Source organism: Thalassophryne amazonica, unplaced genomic scaffold (assembly GCF_902500255.1).
Source record: "Thalassophryne amazonica unplaced genomic scaffold, fThaAma1.1, whole genome shotgun sequence".
Classification (NCBI taxonomy): Eukaryota; Metazoa; Chordata; class Actinopteri; order Batrachoidiformes; family Batrachoididae; genus Thalassophryne; species Thalassophryne amazonica.
The window spans coordinates 1-25,620 of NW_022986262.1; the positions used below are offsets into that span (position 1 = coordinate 1).

The following is a 25,620-nucleotide window of genomic DNA, read 5'->3' on the forward strand; positions in this document are numbered from 1 at the left end:
TGACCAGGGAGGGATTAACTGGCAAGGCCATTCCTTATATTCATGCCAAATTTGGAGGTAAAATTTCAAAAAATGCAACCAGTAAAGTTGTTTTGTGGAATTTAGTGTTTGACCTTCCTGTGACCTTCCCCTTTGAGCTTGAGTTTGACCCTTTTGTGTGCGGAAAGGTATCTTCCTAGGACTGCTATATGTGAACTTGCAAGAGTCTGCGATGTAAACTGTGTGCTGCAGAGCAATTTAAAGATTAAAAATGCAATGATTACAAACAAACAAAGCATACATACTGAAGAACATATCTTGCAAAACTTAATTTTGGCAAGATAACAAAGCACTGGAAGTGAGAACACAGAGCCGCTGCATCTACGCTCTACTGCCATCTTACTACTCAAGTGACCGAAAGGCAAGTCTTACCTGCTGCCATGGAGCCTTCCATGACCTAATATCTGTCTGTGGTGCAAATTTTGTCAAAATCTGTGCAGTATTTTGATGTAGTCCTGCTAACAGACAGACAAATAAATAAATAAACACCAATGATTTTATTACACCCTCGGCATACGTAAAAACACAGACGCTACAGTTCCATCATGTGAGAGGCTGTTGCCTCAACATCTGTGATCAGTACGAAAATAATCTGTGTACGTTCCATGAAATATGCAGGACTGGTGATGACAGTGTATCTCAAACTGACAGAGACGTGTTGTCTGTGTGTGTGAAAACTGTGTGCAGGGTTTGATTTAACGCTGTCCCTCTTCAGAAAAACACATTTACTATAAATTAATAACCGACCATGCAAGGAAGGTAAATGGGGTGTATTCAGTTGTACACCGCGTTTAAACATCACAATTCACTGACTGAGTGAAGTCTTCAACAGATAAGGGGATCCAAATCCTTCACCTCTGGAGTCCCGGGGATGTCAGATATCCATTTCAGTTCCCGTTATAAAGCACAGGAACAACGCTTCTCAGTGTGTAACAGTTTAACGCTGTAGGACAATTTTGTTTAATGTACACCCACATTCATTTTCCATGATTAATTAGAATTTTACAAAATTACTGCCACTGTGTTCCGACACGTCAGTGTCGTCTCTGCTCACCTCTTCATCACCGCTGGCAGCAGCATCATGTACACTCTTATAATGCACAGTAGAGGAGCTAGCTAGCTCTTGTTACCATAGCATAAATACCATTGCATAACGTGCTGGTTTTGAACCAGCATGACAGTATGAACAAATTGTGACTCAGTGAAGTACAAAGGTGCATTTATATATTGTATCACGTAGCTGTATCCTCCATGTAAGATTTTGTCGTTACATTCCAAAGTTAAATGCCTCCGGAGTGTCGCACTGACCTTCATGCTTTTATCAAAGTTTGAAAATGTGGAAGCAGTAGCAAAGCAAGATTAATTCAACCAATGGCAACATTAAAACTGAGCCATCGACTGGTTCGTTCTACATTTAAATGGATTGAGGGGCCCGTGTATTGTTGTTGCCTTGTCTGTTACTTTAAAATCGCTTTTTTTCCCATTTGTATCTGTTAGTTATTACTCTCCTAATAAAATCCCCTTGTGGATAATGAAGTATAGATATTGTAACCCCTTGAATTAAAGGTTCCAGTCTACACTTGGGCCGGGCTGTATCACACCACCCACAGTAATACCATTGTACATTTTTATGTGAGTAAACAGCTTCAGACTTTAAAATCCGCTGACTGTTTTAAGGTGTGACTGATCCTCCACAGATGGGCCCCTCTGTGTGTACGTGTACCTGTCACACTGATCGGTTTCACCTTGTGGGAAGAGCAGCACTCGCCCAAGGTGAATTTAGAACTATCAGAAATGCACTGGCAGCACGCTGTATTGCTTGTCAGGGGGCATAGACCCCCAGATTGAAAACCTTCAGAGAGACTCCATTGAATTTGACAGTTGTAAAACTGATGTCCTTCACTGACAGCAGTGCTCTGCTTTACCCCATCAGCAGTCACATGACTTATTAGCATCAGATCATTATCGACCTAATTAATTGTAAGTCCAACACTCATCATTGCCATTCTCTTGCGCCCCAGAGAGTCACTGCAGTCTAAACAACATGGAGAAACCACATGATGACAATTGCAAATGAACATTATATGACCAAAAGGTAATTTGTTTATGCCTTTCACACCATTTAAAAGAGACTACTGCATGAGACCCTGAAAACTTGCTAAAACTATTCTGTGTCTGTTACATTTAACCTGTGTGGAATTTAATAAACTCACACCAAATTTTAGACATCTTGTGTATGTTACTCTGGAACATAGAGGACAAACAGTGCTGTAAAGGACAATAAGCAGGACGTTAAAGAGCAAACTTCACTTTCCCCCAAAACAACATGAACAGGAAGTGATCACGGCTCACAGCGATTCCCATTGAAAATAACGGCGGAACAACCTGAGCTTCTTGCACATTCACATAAAACAAACAACATACCAACATGTTAATGCTGTCCGTGTGCAGCGGTTAAAGTGCAGCCTCATCAGTTCCCAGTGTTACTGACATCTCGCAGAGCGGCGAACTCTCTGAAGTATTGCGAGAGTTTTTTTTGTGATTTGAAACCTCAATAAGGTGAATGGATGGGTGAGTCCTGCTAAACATGTCCATATTTGTGTTTTGGTCCAAACATGGAGAGCTGGGTGCCAGGCTAAGATTTGTCAAGATCATAGGCCACTGGCTTCTCTGGTTCAAGTCCATCCGCTGAGATACACTGTACTGGTTCTGTTGTCAGCACGGGTACCTGTCCTGTCCCGGCCTGTCTGACGATGTCATGCTGAATTATGACATACCACACAGGCTGTTAGTCAGTCAGTGGACTGTGACCTCGCACACGATCCTCACGCTCGCTGCGCTTTGTCCCTCTCCGCAGCTGCTGTTCATGTCTGTTGAGCGACAAAAGCATGAGTGTCCCTCGGGCTCTGAGGATGGAACCAGGGCTACTGGTGGCAAGATTTAGGTGAGTCTGCCTGAGCGGGGATTCTGGTGTTTTTGGGATTGGTGGTGTGTGCTTTTTAATTGGGGCTGTTGGTGTCACTCACAGCTTCTTTCTTTCAGACATCAGATGGTGCTCTGAAGAAGCCATGGGTAGCTGCCTAAGCTGTCCAGAGAAAGAGTCAATTCCAGATAACCATCAGAGCAAATTCAAGGTGAGCTCCTGTCTCGGCCTGTGGACACTGTAGACCTGCACCCAGATGGACATGGTCCAGAGGTCCATCAAAGGATGTCCGCTAAAATTAGGGATGCACTGATCCCAATACCAGTATTGGGTATTGACCCGATCCCGTATTCATTTACTCGTACTGGTAATCATAAAACGTCTCCGATACTCCATGACCTGATACCCCTTTACAGCAGCATGATGTCAACCTCTTAATGTGGGATTTTCACGCACGGACTCAGAAATTTCAGGATGATAAGCTGCTACATTTTTTTATACGTTTTGAACACTGCAGCTTAAACAGCGATGCGGCTGATTTATGGATTTTTACAGACTTGCATGTAATTTACTCACAAGTCGAAATAAATCCATCAATGCTGTCCATTGATTGGCTGAAAGCTGCAGTCCATCATGCGGCATAAATTCACACACACACACACACACACACACACACACACACACACACACACACACACACACACACACACACACACACACACACACACACACACACACACACAGAGTAAATAAAAAGTTTGCTTCAGTGTAATTCATCATCACACAATCGTGAAGAAAAATAATCCACAAAAAGCCTCCTGAGTTTGGAAAACATCATCTGAAAATACTTTAATTACTCGTGTGGCAAGGAAATTACATGAGGAAATTATCCCATGAGCCACAAAGAAAAAATAAAATAATGTTAAAATTACTCTGTTTTGCTTCCGTGTGTTGCAGAGATCCCACGCAACACTGTGTGCGTGTGCATGCACGCCATGCTCATCAATATTACATGTTGCACCTTCAGTGGAAAAAAAACATTTAAGGTTGTAAGTTAAAAAAAAAAGTGTGGAGAGTGAAAGGCTGTTTAGCTCAGTGTCACACATTGTAGATTAAAACAGAAACAGGCTCACAGCTGATAACACATAGAAGCTTCTTTTCATCAAAACGAATCTGCCCTCATGTTTTCAAAAAAGGCTTTTAGTCCTCACAGACATAAATAAAGTTATTAATGGACAGTTTCAGTTCTGTTCCTGGTGTTGCGTATATTTTGTCGTGCTGAAGTCCACAGGTTACATTTCAGTCAGATGTCTGCCAGTGTTGTTTGTTAAGAAACACACAGTTAAGGACAATTTGTTGAAGTCAAAAAGTGAAGTTACAGGATTTAAGTGAAATGTTTGTGAATAAAAACAAAGCTAATGATATTGGGAGCAGTTATAATCAAAATGTTAAGCCCTGGTACCACCAAATAATGAAGGGTGAATAATGAGCCACACAGCATGTTTTTTTGTTTGTTTGTTTTTTTTTTTTTTTTGCTACAAGAGGGTTTCTTCAACTATTGTGGGCTCTGAGTGGCTCTTAGAGGCATTATCTTCAGTTAATGAGGCTCCTCTCTGAGCGTGGTGCTAATTTCAAGGTGTTCAAAATTTAGCAAATTTAGCAGGTGTGAATTGCGGCACACGCAATTCCACCTGCTCTGTGCTCTGGACGCTGTATATAAAATACATATTTTGTAGCTGATTAATCATTTTCTACTAAACCTTGGATGCTGAAAACACCTCTAATTGCTTCTGGAATCACAGAGGACTGTTTCATCTGGATGCTTTTTTTCCTCTCCTTCCAGCTCCATGTGGAATGTATTTTGGAACAGCTTAATGTAACTATTTTTAATGGTTTTATAGTTTGATAAAACAGTTCCTACTTGTAAAAGTATGTCTATGGTTGATTTAATATGATGTTAATGGATCACTTGAGCTCCGCTGTGTCTGAGCACTGCACACTGACGCAGTCACTCATCACGCTCCAAAGGAACCTTTAGGCAGAACACCAGCTCACAAAAGAGTGATTTGTCACACAAAGTTAAAATTTGGATGACTGTGTGAAAGTGGCTGTGTGTTTAAAGCCACGGAAGAAATAACTCCATTGAAGCTTCAAGAAGCAGCACAGAGCTGTGCAGCAACACAGAATGGGAGCGTGCAAAAGAGCGATTTTGAGGACATAACACAAAGTTAAAAGTTGTATCACGGTGACTTGTAAGCCGCGGAAGAAATAAAGAAAGCAGGTGCATGTAATTAAAGCGGCCGCCTCACTATGTGTGCAGAACGGCAGCACATGTGCAAAAGAGTGATTTTACAGATATAAACGGACGAACACAAAGTTAAAATTGGGATCACGGTGTGAAAATTACTGTGTTTAAAGCCGCAGAAGAAATCAAGCCAGCGAGCCGCAGATGGAAAGAAAGCCAGCGAGGAGCACAGAGGTGGCTGTCTTGGAACCCGTCGTTTGGTTCTAGCTGGTCTGGTGCATTACAGGTGGACAGCAGCCTGGTGCGCGGCGCACACCCGCGGGACTGTATTGGAGCGTCTATTTTTGGACTGCTTTTAAAAAAATGTGACATCTTTAAATGCTGTTGTGAATTGAAAACCCACACTTTAAAGGGATCAGGTGTGGGAGGGCTGGAGGTTTGGACCAAACCCATACCTAAACGTGCCCCAACATTGCGTTATCATGGTGCTGCGTGGATCATATGTGGCTTGATGTGGATCATAAGCGGCAACACGAGTCACTCGAGGCTGGACAGGGCTCAAATGACAGGTCGGTCGTGGCTCACTAGAGGCACATGTGAGGGACAGAGAGGCACATAGAGGCACCTTAGTAACGGATACGTGATGGTTAAAAACGTGGATCATTCATCGCTGACACACCCGTGTGTGGCTCATTATTCATGGCTTATTATTTGGTGAGATTGAGGCTTAAGGAACAACTGATGAGTAAAACGTGTTTTCAGAGTCATCATAAAACTATAATGGTATCATAAAGTATTTGTATCGGTACTTGGTATCGAAGAGTACTCAAACGTATGTACTTGTACTCAGTCTGGAAAAAAGTGGTATCGTGCAACCCTACCTAAAATAAATTCCATAAACGTTTGGGCAATGGAAGTGCAGTTTGAGTAATATTTTATTGTGGTTACAACCTCAAACCTAATCTTGTTTATATAATACTGCGATAAATGTGATTTATAAAAAACAAAAACATTTGAAAAAGTAAACTGCATGTCTGGAAACAGCTGGTGTCCTTCAGCATGGACACGGTCTTCAACGTAGTGATCCACAAACACAGATGCCAGCGCCAAGAGAACTGGATCATGGACCCGGACAAACACACCGCACACAGACGGAGTGTCTGAGGCATTCAGGGGCACGTGTGGCACTTGCCACTACTCGCCACAGAGTTGTCACACAGTGTCAGGGTTGTCAGCATTTGCTCGAGTCTGGAGTTGGTTTTGGTCATGTTCAAAACACTGACAGTTCTCACACACAGATGCCGTGTGTGTCTCCGTGAGAGGCTGGAAAGCACCAGATTGTGCAGACACTCCAAATACTTGAAACAATGAAAGAAAGGAGGAAAAAAAGGAGAGAAAGTTAAAACACTGGCCAAGAGTACAGTTGAGTACAGGAAGTAACATCATAATATCAGCTCTCATGGCATCTAGAGAATTCAGTTCATTTATATAGTGCCAAATTACCACAGTCAAAGTCTAACCTGAGACACCAATGAAGAGGATTATTTTGACACAGAGTTTTTGAAATATGTTAAAATTCACATGAATTTATTTGTCCAAATCAGGTCCCCATGACAGAACAGAGGCTTGTATCATCTGGGACATACTTCAAAACTGAAGCCTCAAGTGTTCATTGATTTGTTCAAATCAGGGATGAGAATCTCCTGCCTATTGGCAGTTTCCTGAGGTTTGAGGTTTGTTTTAGCACCTGTCAATATCATTTCAAATTCAGTGAGGAAAAAAATTGAGGTGGAATGTAATGTGACAGTTCTCTCATTAGTCACCAGGCGTCGCTGTTACACTGAACAGTGCGGTGTGCACAAGAGGCTTGCCAGAAGTGCTGAAGAAGAAGAGGTGTTAGGCGAAGAGCTCAGCAGGTCGTGCCACAGATCGTTTGTGTCTGTAATGCAGAATATGTCCTGTAACAAGATACGGCAGCAAGCAAAAAGAAGTTTGGAAAGCTTTTGAAGAAATGCGTGTGGGACAAAAACAGTGTGAACGTCAAACTTGGTAACTTTTCTTGAACGTGGACGCCACAGGAGTTGGTATCTGCAACTTTTGCCACAAACAGACAGTGAACTATTCACAAAGAGGAAGTGCTGCCCTGAAACATCATGTTCTTACAGTGAAACACTGAACAAGCGTCCAGACAGTTTGATCGCACTGAAAATCCAGCAGCACTTCATGTCAACAAAGCAGCCAAACAGCCTGCAACCCTCCAGCTGCCTGCTGTGATGTCTGACCGAATATCTACTGCTGAGCTTAGTACTTAAGTCGGTCCCACAGAATAATAAACCATGAATAATGAGCCACGCATGGGTGCGTCAGCGATTATTCGAAGAATGACCCACATTTTCATCTATCGCGTATCCGCTATGAAGGCACCTCTATGTGCCTCTCTGTACCCCACATGTGCCACGTAGCAGCCTCTAGTGAGCCACGACCGACCTGTCATTACAGCCTAGAATGGCTCACATCAGCCATGCTAAGCCACGTAGTGCCATGACAGCGCCATGATAATGCCATGTTGCCGCACGTTTAGGTATGATGGGTTTGGTCCAAACCTCCTGCCCTCCCACACCTGGTCCCTTTAAAGTCTGGGTTTTCAATTCACAGATTCACAGCAGCATTTAAAGATGTCACATTTTTTAAATGCAGTCCAAAAATAGACGCTCCAGTACAGACCCACGGTTGTGTGCTGTGCACCAGGCTACTGTCCACCTGTAATGCACCAGACCAGCTAGAACCAAACCAAGGGTTCCTGTACAGCCGCCTCTGTGCTCCTCACTGGCTTTATTTCTTCTGTGGCTTTAAACACACAAACTATGATCCCACTTTGAACTTTATGTTTTGATACAGACACAAATTACAGAACAATTCACGGACGAATATACAAGAATTGCTGTTGGCACACAGGACAGGAGGATCGCCAGCATGAATACAACTCCCATCTCTGGATGGAGCTGCACCTTAAACAGAGAGAAAAAACAGAATCAGACATCAGAAAGACAAGAAATACAATATAATTTGTCAGCATTAAACAACAAGAAAAACAGAGAAATACTAATGTAATCGCCGGCCACTAGCCTTAAACTTCACTAAAAGACCCAGAAGTTAGGTAAAGTTGAGGCCGCAGCCCGCTCCAATTACTAATAAAATGAATTAAAAGAGTAAAAAGCATAAAACAAAACTGTACCAGTATGCTAGCCACATGAAAGGGAAAATAAATGCATCTTAAGTCTGGACTTGAAAGTCTCCACAGAATCTGATTGTTTTATTGACGCAGGGAGATCATTCCACAGAACAGGGGCACGATAAGAGAAAGCTCTGTGACCCACAGACTTCTTATTCACCCTAAACCCCTTTAAATTTTATGTTTGTCCGTTTATTTCTGCAAAATCGCTTTTTTGCGCGCGGTGCCATTCTTCATACACAGTGAGGTGGCCGCTTTATTTATATACACCTGTGGATCACTTTCAGATATATATATACTCAACAAAAATATAAACGCAACACTTTTGGTTTTGCTCCCATTTTGTATGAGATGAACTCAAAGATCTAAAACTTTTTCCACATACACAATATCACCATTTCCCTCAAATATTGTTCACAAACCAGTCTAAATCTGTGATAGTGAGCACTTCTCCTTTGCTGAGATAATCCATCCCACCTCACAGGTGTGCCATATCAAGATGCTGATTAGACACCATGATTAGTGCACAGGTGTGCCTAGATCTCTACATCATGTCCACTCTGTGTTAGCCTGATCACATCAGATCTCAGAAGCTAAGCAGAGCAGGATCTGGCTAGTACTTGGATGAACAACAACAACATGAATTAAAAGAAATAAAAATCTGAAAGTCAAAATAATGGTGTGAATAAAGTAAGTGCCGCTTTTAATATCACACATACAAACCATCATCCAGTTTTCTTCAGACAAGTCGGGATGGATACATGAACATTACAAAGTCAATGAATATGTCTCGGACTTGATTTACACCCGTTATGAAGAAATACAGACAGTGTGACACTATGATAAATCTGTGTGGAGTAGACTGTTCTCAAAAGCTGAGTGACTGTGCAAGAAGGAGAAGAGTGAGGAAAGCCACCAAGACACCCAGAGAACCCAGAAGAAGTTACAGGCTTCTGTGGCTGTGATTGGAGAAATTGTGCACAGTCCATGTTTTGCATTTTGTATCAGCTTCATGATGAAGTGGTCTAGACCAGGGTTTTATAAAAATAAATAAATAAATAAAAGTTCAACTACAATTTGCCAGAAGGTACATCAGAGATTCAAGCATAGATTTAATCTGTTTTGATGAAAGAAAATTCTTTTCTGTGCAAGTTCAATATGAAGGCATGAGTGATGATACAAAATATACTGACTGTTTGGTTTCATTATTAATGATCATGATTCATTTGGAGTGTGTGGTCACAATACATTTGATACGATTTGTTATGGATTGTCAATCATGGCCAAGATTTTAAACAATTAAAGGTATAAATAAGAGCAGTTTTTATCCACATTAAAATTTTTTAATCTGTTAAAATTCACCACAATAGCTCTTTTACAATGTGAGAAATTTGAAGATTTTGAAGATGAAGATGAATTTGAAGACCCTGGCAGTAACAGGACCAGACTTACGCTGAGCACAGTACCCGATGGCCGTGTTTTGGCCTCGGGTAAAAATGTGTGAAGGTGTTATCATTTTTTTGTACTTGTATTTTGTTTGAGTGTCTGCAGTCAGCGGGCCTTGACATGTACCAGTGTGGTCCAGGGGTGCAGTGCTCCTCACTGTCCCGCCTGTGTCTGTGTCCAGGTGATCAATGTGGATGATGACGGGAACGAGCTGGGTTGTGGCGTGATGGAGCTAACCGATGCCGAGCTGGTCCTCCACACACATCGACGGGATGATGTCAGGTGGCCGTACCTCTGCCTGCGGCGCTACGGCTATGACTCCAACCTCTTCTCTTTTGAGAGCGGCCGCCGTTGCCAAACGGGCCAAGGTACACGCCGAATCCAGCTCCATCTGCTGCCTCAGCTGTTCCACACAGTGTTTATTAATGAGGGTAGACTTGAAATGGCAGAAAAGTCATTTAGAGGATGATGATCGTGCGCTGTGACACACGGTAGCAACAGGCTCAGGCACAGTTTGACAGAAAACCTTCAGAGTATAGCCTGCAAGTGTTGAGATTCTGTGTCTGCGTCGTTCTTCTCCTGCATCAGTAACATGAAGCATGCTGGGAGAAGACTGTAGAATGAGTTTTGTATTGTTCTCTCACATATCTCTTGTTTGCCATGACACACCTTTGTTGTGCCGTTGTTTTTGGGTCCCGTGGAGGATGGTCACAATGAGGCTTCAGAATCTAGTGAGAGTTCTTTGCTGAAACTCAAGATTTTGAAGCCTTGATCACAACATGTCTGAAGACATGATCAGACACCACTCAGCTGCTCACCATCATCACCTCTCAGTGTTTGTGAGTCTGGAGATGTGTTGGTGACGTGGCTCAGCGGCGTCTTCATTTTGCAGAAGCAGCTCAGGCTCAAACGTGGCCCACGCATTTAATTCCTCAAAAAGTAACTTGCTGTGAGTCTCAAGTCCAAGAATGATGTCAGAACATCATCCTTTCACCTGCCACTGACAGCAAAACGAGCTGCAGTCATGTGACTCAGGACGAGCTGTTTCTATTATACTTTAAGTTTTTAATTTCTTTGTCTTGTAATTACATTACAATAACATTCAGTATTAATGCTGACATTTTAATCCTCCAGTTTCACATGTTCCTCTGCTGTAAATATCAGAATGTATAAGTCAGATAAGTCTTAGGCATAATTTGCTAGATGTTCTTTTTATTAAATGATGTCCATGTTGACTGAGTTGTCTTTCTGTGTTGTTAGGGATATTTGCCTTCAAATGTGCCCGTGCTGAGGAGATCTTCAACATGCTGCAGGAGGTGATGCATAGTCATAGCATCAGCGTGGTGGAGGAGGCTGTGCTGGAACCCAACCACCAGGCCGCACACCCGCCACACACTCCTGCAGGTACACACAAAGCCGATGTGTCGAAGCTCCATGCTTGTTCAGTCTATAGAGACAACAGTCTCAGCACTTACAGGGCTTTTGTTTCCTTGACTCCCCTGTACTGTGTCTCTTAGCAGGAGGACAAACGCCTTTATTTATGTGGAACTTACTTCCTGATTGGCCTGTAAAAAGTGTGTGTAAGACGTGTCACGCTTAGCTGCAGCACTCATGATCTCAGCTGCTGGTTGTTAACTCTCTGTCTGCTCTGAGCTTATCAAACAAAGCCAGGCTGACGTGCACTGTTAATGATCTCTGGTTCTCTTTGACTCCCAAATGGGAGCGTGCTGTCAAACCTAGTTAGAAAATTATGTATTGAGCTTTACTTTAGGCCACCAAAAAGGCAGGTCATTGGGTCTCCAGATGAGGAGTATTCTACATGGATTCTGCTGGAGCCAAAAAATCAGAAGGCATTGCTTTGGTAAATATAGAGGCAAAAAAATTTGATCAGCTACAGCATGAAGTTATGGGAAATACTAGTAGAAACTAGGCTTAGAAAAAGAAGATCGGTGAGGAGCAATATGGTTTCATGCCAAGAAAGAGCACCACAGATGCAGTGTTTGCTCTGAGCATTCTGTTGGAGAAATACAGAGAAGGTCAGGAGGAGTTACATTGTGTGTTTGTGGATTTAGAGAAAGCTTAAGACAACGTGCCAAGAGAAGAGTTGTGGTATTGTTTGAGGAAGTGGCAGAGAAGTATGTGAGGGTAGTCCAGCACGTGTACAAGGACAGTATGACAGGGGTGAGATGTGCAGTAGGAATGACACTCATTCAAGGTGGAGGTGGGATCACACCAAGGATCAGCTCTGAGTCCTTTCTTGTTTGCAGTGGTGATTGACAGGTTGACGGATGAGATCAGACAGGAGTCTCCATGGAATATGAAGTTTGCAGGATGACATTGTGATCTGTAGTGAGATTAGAGAACAGGTTGAGATAACTCTGGAGAGGTGGAGATATTCTCTGGAGAGAAGGGGAGTGAAAGTCAGTAGAAGCAAGACTGAGTACATGTGTGTGAATGAGAGGGAGCCCAGTGGAATAGTGCAGTTACAAGGAGTAGAAGTGGTGAAAGTAGATGAGTTTAAATACTTGGGGTCAACTGTCCAAAGTAATGGAGAGTGTGGCAGAGAGGTGAAGAAGAGAGTGCAGGCAGGGTGGAGTGGGTGGAGAAAGGTGGCAGGAGTGATTTGTGACCGAAGAATATCAGCAAGAGTTAAGGAGCTTGGTTTCAGTGCAGAAGGTCTCAGGTTCAAATCCCACCCCTGCCACATTTCTCCATGTAATGTGGAGCTGCGTCAGGAAGGGCATCCGGCATAAAACCTGTGCCAATTCAACATGCAGATCCACCTTGGATCTGCTGTGGCGACCCCAAGTGCAAACAAGGGAGCAGCCGAAGGGACTTACTTACTAGTGAGACCAGCTATGTTGTACGGCTTAGAGACGGTGGCACTAACAAAAAGATAGGAGGCAGAGCTGGAGGTGGCAGAGCTGAAGATGTTGAGATTCTCTTTGGGAGTGACAAGAATGAACAAGATTAGGAATGAACATATCAGAGGGACAGCTCAGGTGGGATGGTTCGGAGACAGAGAGGAGAGACTGAGATGGTTTGGACATGTGCAGAGGAGGGACCCAGAGTATATAGGGAGAAGGATGCTGAGGATGGAGCCACCAGGCAGGAGGAGAAGAGGGAGACCAAAGAGGAAGTTTGTGGATGTGCTGAGGGAGAACATGCAGGTGGTTGGTGTGACAGAGGAGGATACAGAGGACAGGGTGAGATGGAAACGATTCATCTGCTGTGGCGACCCCTAACAGGAGCAGGCGAAAGATGAAGACTGTGACAAGAGAACGCCGGCTGTTCTTGTTCTTCAGGTAGAATGATAGTCATCAGCTGTGTTCCAACCCCCACAATTTCCATTTATAAAATCGGTTAATGACATTTTGTGAATGGATTCAGAACTGTTCATGTCCACATCGTGATGCATCCAAGAATGGATTTTTTATTGTTGTTCTCTCTCTCCCCCAACCTGAATAGGTGAGTTTTACACATGGAGCACTACTTATCAAGGTCAAAGGACATTTGGCTTGTGTCTATATTTTTTTACTTTAAAGGACATGTGGCACCAAAACTGTAACAATTTAGATGTAGGCTGTTAGTGTCCATCTGATGATCCACCAGGATTACTTTGTGCACTTCCATGACCAGTTTCAGAATATACGGCATTCATAACAAACAGCTACGGAGATGTCCAAAAACAGAGTACTCGTGTTTTGGACAATGGTAGCGTTGCTTTTAGAGATGTCCCAGCATGTGCTTGAATGGAATGTAGCTGCTAACATTAAGAACTGAGGCAGAGATTAAGTCCAAAGTTGACATAAGTGCGATGTTGTGTTATGATGACTCATTTTTAAGTGATAAATGTTAATTTTGATACAGTCACAGTAAAAGCAGCAGCCACGAGAAGGTTTAATGCACCTGCACAGCCACGAGTCATAAACAGCGTCTTAAAATCTAAACAAAACGCTTATAAGTGTTGTATATAACTATGAAAATCTAAAGAATATATTTGTGTGATCAGGCAGCCTGAGAAAAATGTTGAGACACTAAACATCCACGCTCGCAGCGACAGTAACACAGCTGAGATTTTCACATGAACACAGCATGATGCACTGCACACACACATTAAGATGCAAATTCCCATAGTCTCTCTCAAAGTAAAATAAAAATAACGCCTATCAGCTGCACTGAGAACACTACAAAAGAGGAAAAGTACATGTCCAGGTCCACTGTAAGTCCTCACTCACTTATCGTTGGCCATGTCCGACTGCAGCAGTGGCCGCTGCTGGTCTTTCAAAGAGAGGAAGCTCATTGTCAGCTTGTGCCCTAAAATGTGTCAGTTTATTTATACTAGGGATGTCCCGATCAGGTTTTTTTGGCCCCAATCCGATTCCGAGTCATCTAATTTTGAGTATCTGCCGATACCGAGTCCCGATCCGATACTTTAAAAACTGAATGAACAATGAACAAATGCTAAATATATAATATTTTCATTTTAATCACCTTATTTTATTCTTTATCACTTAAACACTGCACTTCTCCTTGAGGTAGCTTGAACAATCAAGTAATAATCTACCAGCCTTAAAAAATGTACAAATTTCCATGTTATTTTATTTGTCTAAAAATAAATGTCCAAGGTTCCGTATGTTAAACAAGAAATGATCTAATCTGAAATAACAGGTGGTTTTAATTTATAGATGAAAGGTTTCTAAAGAACCATTTATTGATTTAGCTATTTTAATTACAAGTGTTCTAAACTTTGTTTAAACAGTAATCAGAAATTTTGAGGTAACAAACAACAAGAAATATTTCCAAGGATTTTTCTTCAGAAAACTGCTCTATAAATGAGCAGTCCTGTGACACATTTCTGTTTTGTACAGATCAGTGGTTTCTGCCACTAGTCTTCCGTGTTTTGACCTGACGCATTGTTCCTGTTGGACAGCACAAAGCTGTCACAGCTCAGAGCATCGAAAGTTGGATTGGGTTGAACTTATGTTTTTCTTTTGTTCAATAAAAAAAAAAACTTCAAACATCCAGGCATCAAACTTCCCTGGACTGAATAATCCTTGGAAGTGCAAACTTTCCAAATTTGAAAAATGCAGAGGAATCTGCTCCATGAGATTATTGAGGATAGTCACAAATAGATTTCTGTAGCACTCCTGGGGATCCTGGAGGTGGGCTTATCTGGTGTCTCAGATGTGAGACCTGCTGCTTTGGCATAACCAGCTTGGAAAGCCCCTCCGACCTCTTTGACAAAAGCCAGAAGAGACTCAGTTCTTTTATTGCAGCAAAGAAGATCCACGGCCATCTGCTGGACGACATCAGAGACCACATCAGTCTCTGAGAAGATCTGTTCATAGGTGTAGAACATGAAGACAAACTCACAATCCTCCAATTTCATTACCAAACCTTTGGTACCGTCTAGTGTGTTGTCATCCATCATCTTATCTGCAGCAGGAGGCCGTCATAGTTCCTCACTCTCCGTGAGGTGAAACTCTGTGGAGTCGGAGTGTTTCTGGGCAGCCTCCAACAGCCTGCAGATTCCAGAAAAGACATCCTCTTTGTGGATTTGGAGAAAAATGTGTCAAACCCAGAGAGTGATCTCTTCTGCACCCAGACAAGCGTGTAGCCCCCTGTGACAGTGCAGTGCACAAACATTCTACTGGGGGCCGCTGCCTTCACTTTGGCCTGCAGACCACTGAGGGCTGAAGCCATGAGAACAACCTCATTGTATGTCTGTGCCACAAGTTTTTCCCTCAGATTGTAGTCCTGTATGTTTTCATTTAAACACACTGAGCATTTCAACCCTCATAAACATCAATAAACATTAAAGTGCTCCAGAAATACACCTGCTAACGCTCAGAGTGAGAGGAATAATTATCAGTAACATACATCAGCGATCACTAATTATTAGAGACTTACAATCATGAGTACTTCTATCGGGGTTCAAGCTACGGTGGGCTGCTCCGGGTGGTACTGCAAATTTCCTCCCGGCTCTCTGGCTCAAATTTCCTGTCCCGCCCGGCATGGATTTTCCAAAAAATGAACTGAAATGTTGCTTAAAAATGTCCCAGTTTGACCATATTTCAAGTTTATAGTGTTGTTCTTTTGTTTTATTTTGCAGTTTCAACCAAATAATTAAAGAAATAAGAAATATATTTCTCATTTTCTTCATATCTTGACCACAAACAGCAGATCAGCAGACAGATTAGCAGCGCTCACTGAAAGCAGATCAGAATGGAGACAGAGCATCTTTCTCCACTCTGACTTAAAGGGAAAAAACTCCATTAAAATGTTTCATTAAAATAATCCAGTGTCAGTGTTCGTAGATGCTGATACATTCAGAAGTTTACGATTTATTTTGCAGTTTAAAGGCTTATGTTTCCAAAAAGTTTGGAGAAAAACCGTGAGAGTGGGGGGGGGGGGGGGGGGGGGGGGGTGTTGAAGAGCAGGAGAGACGGAGGGGAGACGAGCCTCATTCTGCTCTTGTTCAAACAATACAATTAATGGTTATATTGTTTTTTTTGTTGTTTTGTTTTTTTAAGTAATGCAATCCTTTTATTCTGTGCTTTATTTTGTGCTTGTTTCTTTTAGAATAAATGTCTCCATGTTAAGAGGTGAAGCAGGAACATAGCAGAGTCTGTGTGGGTGATAAACAAAGACAGCATCAGATTAGTCAAACGTCCTGCTGGTCCAGTCCTCAGCTGCTGCTTCCACTGTTTTAACTTCTATGGTTGATTGAACTCCATTTTGTACTTAGAGCCATCAATACAGGCACAATTCTCACTTATATATGGCTGTCTGTGTCACATTCCCACCCCTATCATTGGACCATTAAATCACAAGCAAATGTGTCTCCACCCCAGCACGCAAAAGTTTGGATTGACTGTGCGAGTTAGTACTCATTATTTGGGATCTTAGGGCCCAGTCACATGGCACACGGCGATAGCTGAGTGAAGAGAAAAAAAAGTCACAAATGTTTGAGAAAAAGTGGATGAATGAGCCGTCACTTCTCCCATCACCGAAAAGCCTGCGAGTCCAGAGCATATAAATGACTGAAACAAAACCGAAAGTAACAAAAGAAAAATGAAAGAAACGCCAACCTTGACACTTTAAACAAAATCAAAACAAAACATTTATGATGACGTGACTTGACAGCTTGTATCAGACAGAGCACCGGCCTGTGATCACTTCTGCGCCCGGCCTGTGATCACTTCTGTGCCTGGCCTGCGCTCTGCACAGCACCTGCAGATGTGAAATTTGGTTGTCTTGATAACAGGTTTGTCTTCACAGCTGCAATGTGTGTAAATAGTTAAAGTAGTTTATCAAATGTTCTTGCCGCTTTTGTTTCTGGATGAAAAACGTTGCTTTTCATCCCACACATGGACGAGTTACGTTCAGCTTATCGGATCTTTATTGATCCATTCTGATATCGTCGATGTTTGTGCAAGACGTTGGACTTGGGAGGTTGGATGATGTCAGATGACAATCAAACAGAATGCTGACATTACGAGAACTACACAAATGATAGGAACCGTCAAGACAGAAAGCAAAATGGAATACGAATGAATTGTGGCTGTCGTCAGGATTCGTTCACATTTTTCTGATGAAGCAGCAGTTGCAGGAACGAAGCTGGACGATGGTTAAACAATGTCCCCGAAAGTCAGTGTAAGTCCAGATTGGCTTCGGTGTCAATCGTTAGTGCCGTGTGACTGGGGCTTAAGTCATTCAGGCCCTTTATCTTCACCAATGTGAACACAGAGTGCCCCCTACTGGTTATGTCCCTGAATACACTCTGAGCTCACAGATTTGTCTGGTGTTACGCACGCGCTGTTATTGTCCTCTGTCACTTGACAAAATCCATAAAAAAAAACCTGGAAACTGAGAAATTCAAATGTTGGTGCTGAAGTCAGGGGGACTCCACACATCTCATCGATTTTACTCTGCCAGCTTTGAGCCTGTCATGAATCCAGAAAAACAGCAAAAACAAAGACGGGTCACCAGGTTCACCAGGGACAAACTACAGTCAGCCAAACACAAACCTCACACTGCTGTTGGAGTCCATCAATAAGGAAACGTTTTTAAAAAACAGAGGTGTGTGTGTGTGTGTGTGTGTGTCTCTCTCCTGTGGTTAAAGTGTGTCTCTCTGTGTTTGTTGTCTTGGGGACAGCTCTTGGTTACTCTGTGCCCTCTGTGCCAAATGGGGTGACCAGGATTCCCTCTGTGGGTGAAGCTCCGTCTCACCCCTCCACCCGACACCCGTCAGTGGCAAGCACCCGCCTGCCGTCTGTGGGGGAGGAATCCACACACCCTCTGCTGGTGGCTGATGAAGCGGTGAGTTCTCAGCAGCACTGACACGCAGTACGGAGCGTTCTGTGTGTTTTCTCCTGCAGGGTTTGATATGAGCTGTGTGAGTGTGCGCGCGCGTGTGTGCGCGCGCGCGTGGTGTGTGCGTGCGTGTGTGTGCGCGCGCGTGTGAGTGTACGCGCGTGTGTGTGTGTGTGTGCGCGCGTGTGTGTGTGTGTGCGCGCGTGTGTGAGTGTGCGCGTGCGTGTACGCGTGCGTGCGTGTGTGTGTGTGTGTGTGTGTGAGTGTACGCGCGTGTGTGAGTGTACGCGTGCGTGCGTGTGTTAGTGTACGCGTGTGTGTGTGTGTGTTGAGCGGACAAAGAAGCCACTCTTCCCGTCTGTTGAACTGAGTTCAGGTGCTGTTCCTGGTCCTAAGTCTGAGTCCAGCTGGCCTCGTCTGGGGAAGCAGCCTGTGGTGACCCCGCACTGCTTCATGCCACAGATACTGGACAGAACAACATGGGCCCTGTGGGCCTCAGGGCCAACGTAGGACTTACTAGATGTTGAATAACACCTGCAAGCTGAAATTTCGGAGGGGGGGGGGTAGGAATCACTGTCTGTCCATCCATGAACTGAGCGAGTGCAGCTGAAACTCAACCAAACTGAACCGATGGGTTGATTTTGGTGAAAACTTGCACAGTGGCAGCACCACAGCAATGAAGCAGCTGGATCTGCCAGCTGCCATCGTCACGCCCAATGACGTTCCACAGTCAATCAATCAATTTTTTTTATATAGCGCCAAATCACAACAAACAGTTGCCCCAAGGCGCTTTATATTGTAAGGCAAGACCATACAATAATTATGTAAAACCCCAACGGTCAAAACGACCCCCTGTGAGCAAGCACTTGGCTACAGTGGGAAGGAAAAACTCCCTTTTAACAGGAAGAAACCTCCAGCAGAACCAGGCTCAGGGAGGGGCAGTCTTCTGCTGGGACTGGTTGGGGCTGAGGGAGAGAACCAGGAAAAAGACATGCTGTGGAGGGGAGCAGAGATCGATCACTAATGATTAAATGCAGAGTGGTGCATACAGAGCAAAAAGAGAAAGAAACAGTGCATCATGGGAACCCCCCAGCAGTCTACGTCTATAGCAGCATAACTAAGGGATGGTTCAGGGTCACCTGATCCAGCCCTAATTATAAGCTTTAGCAAAAAGGAAAGTTTTAAGCCAAATCTTAAAAGTAGAGAGGGTGTCTGTCTCCCTGATCTGAATTGGGAGCTGGTTCCACAGGAGAGGAGCCTGAAAGCTGAAGGCTCTGCCTCCCATTCTACTCTTACAAACCCTAGGAACTACAAGTAAGCCTGCAGTCTGAGAGCGAAGCGCTCTATTGGGGTGATATGGTACTACGAGGTCCCTAAGATAAGATGGGACCTGATTATTCAAAACCTTATAAGTAAGAAGAAGAATTTTAAATTCTATTCTAGAATTAACAGGAAGCCAATGAAGAGAGGCCAATATGGGTGAGATATGCTCTCTCCTTCTAGTTCCCGTCAGTACTCTAGCTGCAGCATTTTGAATTAACTGAAGGCTTTTTAGGGAACTTTTAGGACAACCTGATAATAATGAATTACAATAGTCCAGCCTAGAGGAAATAAATGCATGAATTAGTTTTTCAGCATCACTCTGAGACAAGACCTTTCTGATTTTAGAGATATTGCATAAATTCAAAAAAGCAGTCCTACATATTTGTTTAATATGCGCTTTGAATGACATATCCTGATCAAAAATGACTCCAAGATTTCTCAAAGTATTACTAGAGGTCAGGGTAATGCCATCCAGAGTAAGGATCTGGTTAGACACCATGTTTCTAAGATTTGTGGGGCCAAGTACAATAACTTCAGTTTTATCTGAGTTTAAAAGCAGGAAATTAGAGGTCATCCATGTCTTTATGTCTGTAAGACAATCCTGCAGTTTAGCTAATTGGTGTGTGTCCTCTGGCTTCATGGATAGATAAAGCTGGGTATCATCTGCGTAACAATGAAAATTTAAGCAATACCGTCTAATAATACTACCTAAGGGAAGCATGTATAAAGTGAATAAAATTGGTCCTAGCACAGAACCTTGTGGAACTCCATAATTAACTTTAGTCTGTGAAGAAGATTCCCCATTTACATGAACAAATTGTAATCTATTAGACAAATATGATTCAAACCACCGCAGCGCAGTGCCTTTAATACGTATGGCATGCTCTAACTAATGAAAATAACTCAGACAGAACAATCGGAGAGAAAGAGTCTAACCAAATACCGGCATCACTGAAAGCAGCCAAAGATAACGATACGTCTTTGGGATGGTTATGAGTAATTTTTTCTCTAATAGTTAAAAATTTTGTTAGCAAAGAAAGTCATGAAGTCATTACTAGTTAAAGTTAATGGAATACTCAGCTCAATAGAGCTCTGACTCTTTGTCAGCCTGGCTACAGTGCGGAAAAGAAACCTGGGGTTGTTCTTATTTTCTTCAATTAGTGATGAGTAGAAAGATGTCCTAGCTTTACGGAGGGCTTTTTTTTATAGAGCAACAGACTCTTTTTCCAGGCTAAGTGAAGATCTTCTAAATTAGTGAGACGCCATTTCCTCTCCAACTTACGGGTTATCTGCTTTAAGCTACGAGTTTATGAGTTATACCATGGAGTCAGGCACTTCTGATTTAAAGCTCTCTTTTTCAGAGGAGCTACAGCATCCAAAGTTGTCTTCAATGAGGATGTAAAACTATTGACGAGATACTCTATCTCACTTACAGAGTTTAGGTAGCTACTCTGCACTGTGTTGGTATATGGCATTAGAGAACATAAAGAAGGAATCATTCCTTAAACCTAGTTACAGCGCTTTCTGAAAGACTTCTAGTGTAATGAAACTTATTCCCCACTGCTGGGTAGTCCATCAGAGTAAATGTAAATGTTATTAAGAAATGATCAGACAGAAGCGAGTTTTCAGGGAATACTGTTAAGTCTTCTATTTCCATACCATAAGTCAGAACAAGATCTAAGATATGATTAAAGTGGTGGGTGGACTCATTTACTTTTTGAGCAAAGCCAATAGAGTCTAATAATAGATTAAATGCAGTGTTGAGGCTGTCATTCTCAGCATCTGTGTGGATGTTAAAATCGGCCACTATAATTATCTTATCTGAGCTAAGCACTAAGTCAGACAAAAGGTCTGAAAATTCACAGAGAAACTCACAGTAACGACCAGGTGGACGATAGATAACAACAAATAAAACTGGTTTTTGGGACTTCCAATTTGGATGGACAAGACTAAGAGTCAAGCTTTCAAATGAATTAAAGCTCTGTCTGGGTTTTTGATTAATTAATAAGCTGGAATGGAAGATTGCTGCTAATCCTCCGCCCCGGCCCGTGCTACGAGCATTCTGACAGTTAGTGTGACTCGGGGGTGTTGACTCATTTAAACTAACATATTCATCCTGCTGTAACCAGGTTTCTGTAAGGCAGAATAAATCAATATGTTGATCAATTATTATATCATTTACCAACAGGGACTTAGAAGAGAGAGACCTAATGTTTAATAGACCACATTTAACTGTTTTAGTCTGTGGTGCAGTTGAAGGTGCTATATTATTTTTTCTTTTTGAATTTTTATGCTTAAATAGATTTTTGCTGGTTATTGGTGGTCTGGGAGCAGGCACCGTCTCTACGGGGATGGGGTAATGAGGGGATGGCAGGGGGAGAGAAGCTGCAGAGAGGTGTGTAAGACTACAACTCTGCTTCCTGGTCCCAACCCCGGATAGTCACGGTTTGGAGGATTTAAGAAAATTGGCCAGATTTCTAGAAATGAGAGCTGCTCCATACAAAGTGGGATGGATGCCATCTCTCCTAACAAGACCAGGTTTTCCCCAGAAGCTTTGCCAATTATCTATCTTCACAGTGTGAACGAAGCCACAGAAGCAGGGGTCATGTAGCAGCTGGCTCCGAATGACTGTTGCTGTTTAATGAGCAGATCATTTTACGTGCAGATGGAACTGAGTTTTAGTGGAGAGCAGCAGCAGCCGAGCGGCTGAGAGCACAAGGCCATCTGCTGCCACCCTCAGGCCTGAGCGCGTCCACATCATCACCGTGGGATGTGTGCTCGGAGACTGAGCGCTGTCCTCCCACAGCACAGTTGCTGAGTTTAGTCCTGTTCAGGTGAGACGGCTTGACATGAGGAGGTGAAGTCTTGACATCTTGATCACACCTCCGTGGGACAAGACACAAACTCGTACCCTGAAAGAGACCGGGCTTCTCTACTTTTTCTCTGTGTCAGCTCTGGATTCATCTCTGCGTCATTTTCTCGCATGTTCTCCCTCTTTATTTTTGTATTTATTTTTTGCTGTGTGCACTTTTCGTGTTTCTTGTGGCTGAAGCAGAGCAGGTGGTCTGACCACCTGACAGACGTGTCCTTTTTGTTTTTTGTCTGCATGCAGTGCACAGACTGAACCGCTGTTATGTGCGCCACAAACCTGGTGAACCAAAGATGCACCGTGTGTTTTACAAATGTCTTGACACGCATGATTATACAAACAGCAATTTACCTTTCACCACGGAGTCGAATGTTGATGAGGCTCGTTCCTGTTGTTTATACTAATGAAGCAGAACGAGTCAACAGTCAACTTGAAGTGTAGCGGCTTCAAACAGGAAGAGGCTACCTGAATAATCACTTATTTTAAAATGTCGTGCTTCATTTGCTGAGGTAAACCTGCACTTAGACCTCAAGGTTGAAACATGTCCTGTCTAACTGAGTTGAGCCTTTGATGGAGTTTTACTGGTTTGTGTTAAAGGACGAGCTTTAGGTTTCAGAGATGTTTCTGACTCTGCTGGTGTTTTTGTCTGTTGTTCTGATTCAGGTTCACACCTACGTCAACACCACGGGACTGCTGGAGGACCAGCCCAGCCCCCTCACAGTCACCACCCCGCTGGAGAGCCCCGGGTCTCCCCGGTCCCACTGTCCGCCGACCCCCCCACCTCCTCTGAGGGGCCGGGCAGAGCTACCGGCCCCACCGGCCTATCCGGAGCCACAGGTGGTTCTGGAGCCCCAGGGCGTGCGTTTCGTGCTCGGCCCCACTCCCGTTCAGAGGCAGCTCATGGCCAAGGAGAAGGAGAAGCAGCAGCAAGAGGCAAAAGACACCGAGGAGCGAAGAGAGGCTGCCGGCCCGAGAGACACTGAGCTAAGTGTTCAGGAGGCTCCTGCTGAGGCGGAGCCGACCCCCACACACTCCAACGGCTCTGCCTCTTCCAATCCTGTTACAGCTCTCCGTCGGCACCGGCCGCCACCGCTCACCCCCGACGTTCAGAATGTCAATAACTCGGCCCAGCGGCGCACTGCCCTGCTGGACTACGAGAACCTGCCGGCGCTGCCGCCTGTCTGGGAGGCGCGAAAGCCGAGCTCTGAAGATGAGGAGAACAGTGCCTGTGTTTTGAAGACGCCGTCTCTTAATGGCTACAACCACCACCACGGCCTGCTGCACCACTCCTATTCCCACCCGCTGTCGGGCCACCCGCTGTCCGCCGCCTTGGAGTCCTCACATAACTACGTCAACACAGAGAATGTGACCGCACCGCTCAGCGCCCACCGGCCTGACACGGCCCGGCGCCGCACAGACGGACCCACAATCTTTAACTTTGACTTCCGCCGGCCGCCGCTTCCGGGCCACCCTGAGTCACCCAAGACTCTTAACTACATTGAAGTGGAGATGGACAGCAGTGGCGGGGCGGCAAACAAAGGCACCTCTGACGGCAGCAACCCCCACACGCCACAAAGCCCGATATCGCCGCTGCCCCCCACCACGCCCACACGCCGCACAGAGCTCTACGCACTCATTGACATTGAGCGCACTGCCGCTATGTCCAACCTGCAAAAAGCTCGGCCACGTGATGACGGCACATCGCGCAAGACCCGACACAACAGCACGGAGCTGCCCACCAAAAGCACTGTCTGACGGCGCACCTTCTATTAACCTTTGTGTTTTTGCAGATGCGGTGCGTGACACCTTTATATTCCTGAGACGATACGAGACTCCACATGAGAGAAGTCTTAAGATAGGTTAACAGACTTATTATTGTCTGTGGTTTCCTGTTAAAGAATCCAGGTTACACCCCCCAAAAAAAGAAAAAGCAAGAATGAAAAAAAGCCTGTAAGTGTAGGTACTGGGCGTATCCCCCTGTTGTTGCTATGGTAATGATGTAATACCTCCTTTATATGGTACAAGTCAGTATTACTGAACAGAGCATTCCATTTAGCCTTTGTACGGTTCACCACATGCTGCTGTGCGTTCAGTATGCGAAGACGCCGCGGTACGCCACCTCATCCTTCTGTGTACAGTCCCATCTGCCACAATAAATGTCCTCTTTTATTTGTACTTTGTCCCTCTGCACCTTGTCTCTGAGTCTCTGAGACCTGACTCGCTGGTCTCCCATGGCAACGAGCATCTGCCAAAAGGCTGCAGGTGGTGCTCCTGTCATTGACCTTTGACCTCACTGCGGAGCAACGTTTGAACCCGACAAGGATCCAAACCGCTGGCGAGCGTGTCTGTGTCATGAGGCTGAAACTACAAGTACTCTGAAGTACTTTTTAGAATTACAGATACTCTCATTTTCACTGAAATAAAAGATGCAAATTTGTTCTGTGAGCGCAAGCGGTTTATTTCTACTTCAGTTAGTTCAAATCTGTTGATGAAAATTTCACCTGCCCGCCTGTCAGTGCGCCACATCACAGAAATGCCACACTTACAGGCCGCCGTTCAGCCGCTCAGCCTCTGCCAAAATGTCACACCCCAGGGTGTGAGTTTTAGCCCCTCCCCCCAAACCCAGTGCCCAATCGGGGCCTGACGACAGGTGTGATCTGGTAAAGGTGGTGTTGTAGAATGTTTGTCCTCGTTCACAAACCTGTTCTGACTCCACACTTAAAATAATTTTGTATGCAAAATCGCCGCCGTGCGTATGTTTGTGCAGTCTGCATATGGCCACACCTCTATTTCTCCATACAAGGCCATGTGTTTGGTGTTTGATGACGAGAGCTCAAAGATTCAAAAGCTGATAACGGCACATGAAGGCGTGAGCTGTTTGGCAGAAGGCGGATCGCTCTGTGAGGTTCAGGTGTTTGAGATCAAAGTCATCAAAAAAAGACAACGTTAACGTCGTGGTTTTGTGATAATCCGCCAAAAACCGTCACTCGGGCGTCACCAATTTAGAAATAAAATGTCTTCTATAACAAGTGCAACTCAACCAGAACGTTGTAATTATTTACAGTGTTACTGCTTAAATAAATGAAAGAGTATCATTTTTATTCATCTGCTACCATTTAACTGATTAACATCTACTACGGTGCCAATTAAAGAGAGCAGAAACTGTTAGGAGTCATCGATGAGTTATTGATCAGTAATTTAATGAAAGACAAATCTGTCACTTT

General features: G+C 43.9%; 1 protein-coding gene across 1 annotated transcript; it reads left to right on the forward strand.

The window, feature by feature from the left end:
• The first annotated feature begins 2,877 nt into the window (after nt 1-2,877).
• On the forward strand, nt 2,878-24,839 carry LOC117505888 (fibroblast growth factor receptor substrate 2-like). The gene is made up of 6 exons (XM_034165423.1): nt 2,878-2,983; nt 3,082-3,173; nt 10,067-10,253; nt 11,146-11,289; nt 18,047-18,210; nt 23,060-24,839. The coding sequence occupies exons 2-6, from the start codon at nt 3,108-3,110 to the stop codon at nt 24,149-24,151; spliced, it is 1,653 nt and encodes a 550-aa protein (XP_034021314.1). The 5' UTR covers nt 2,878-2,983; nt 3,082-3,107; the 3' UTR covers nt 24,152-24,839.
• The last annotated feature ends 781 nt before the right edge of the window (nt 24,840-25,620 follow it).

What these genes read in the sequence shown, in the direction of transcription:
- LOC117505888 (XM_034165423.1), top strand. Translation starts at nt 3,108, where the DNA reads ATGGGTAGCTGCCTAAGCTGTCCAGAGAAAGAGTCAATTCCAGATAAC. An exon ending in CCGTTGCCAAACGGGCCAAG is followed by an intron (nt 10,254 to 11,145) that starts GTACACGCCGAA and finishes CTGTGTTGTTAG; the next exon opens with GGATATTTGCCTTCAAATGT. An exon ending in TGCTGGTGGCTGATGAAGCG is followed by an intron (nt 18,211 to 23,059) that starts GTGAGTTCTCAG and finishes GTTCTGATTCAG; the next exon opens with GTTCACACCTACGTCAACAC.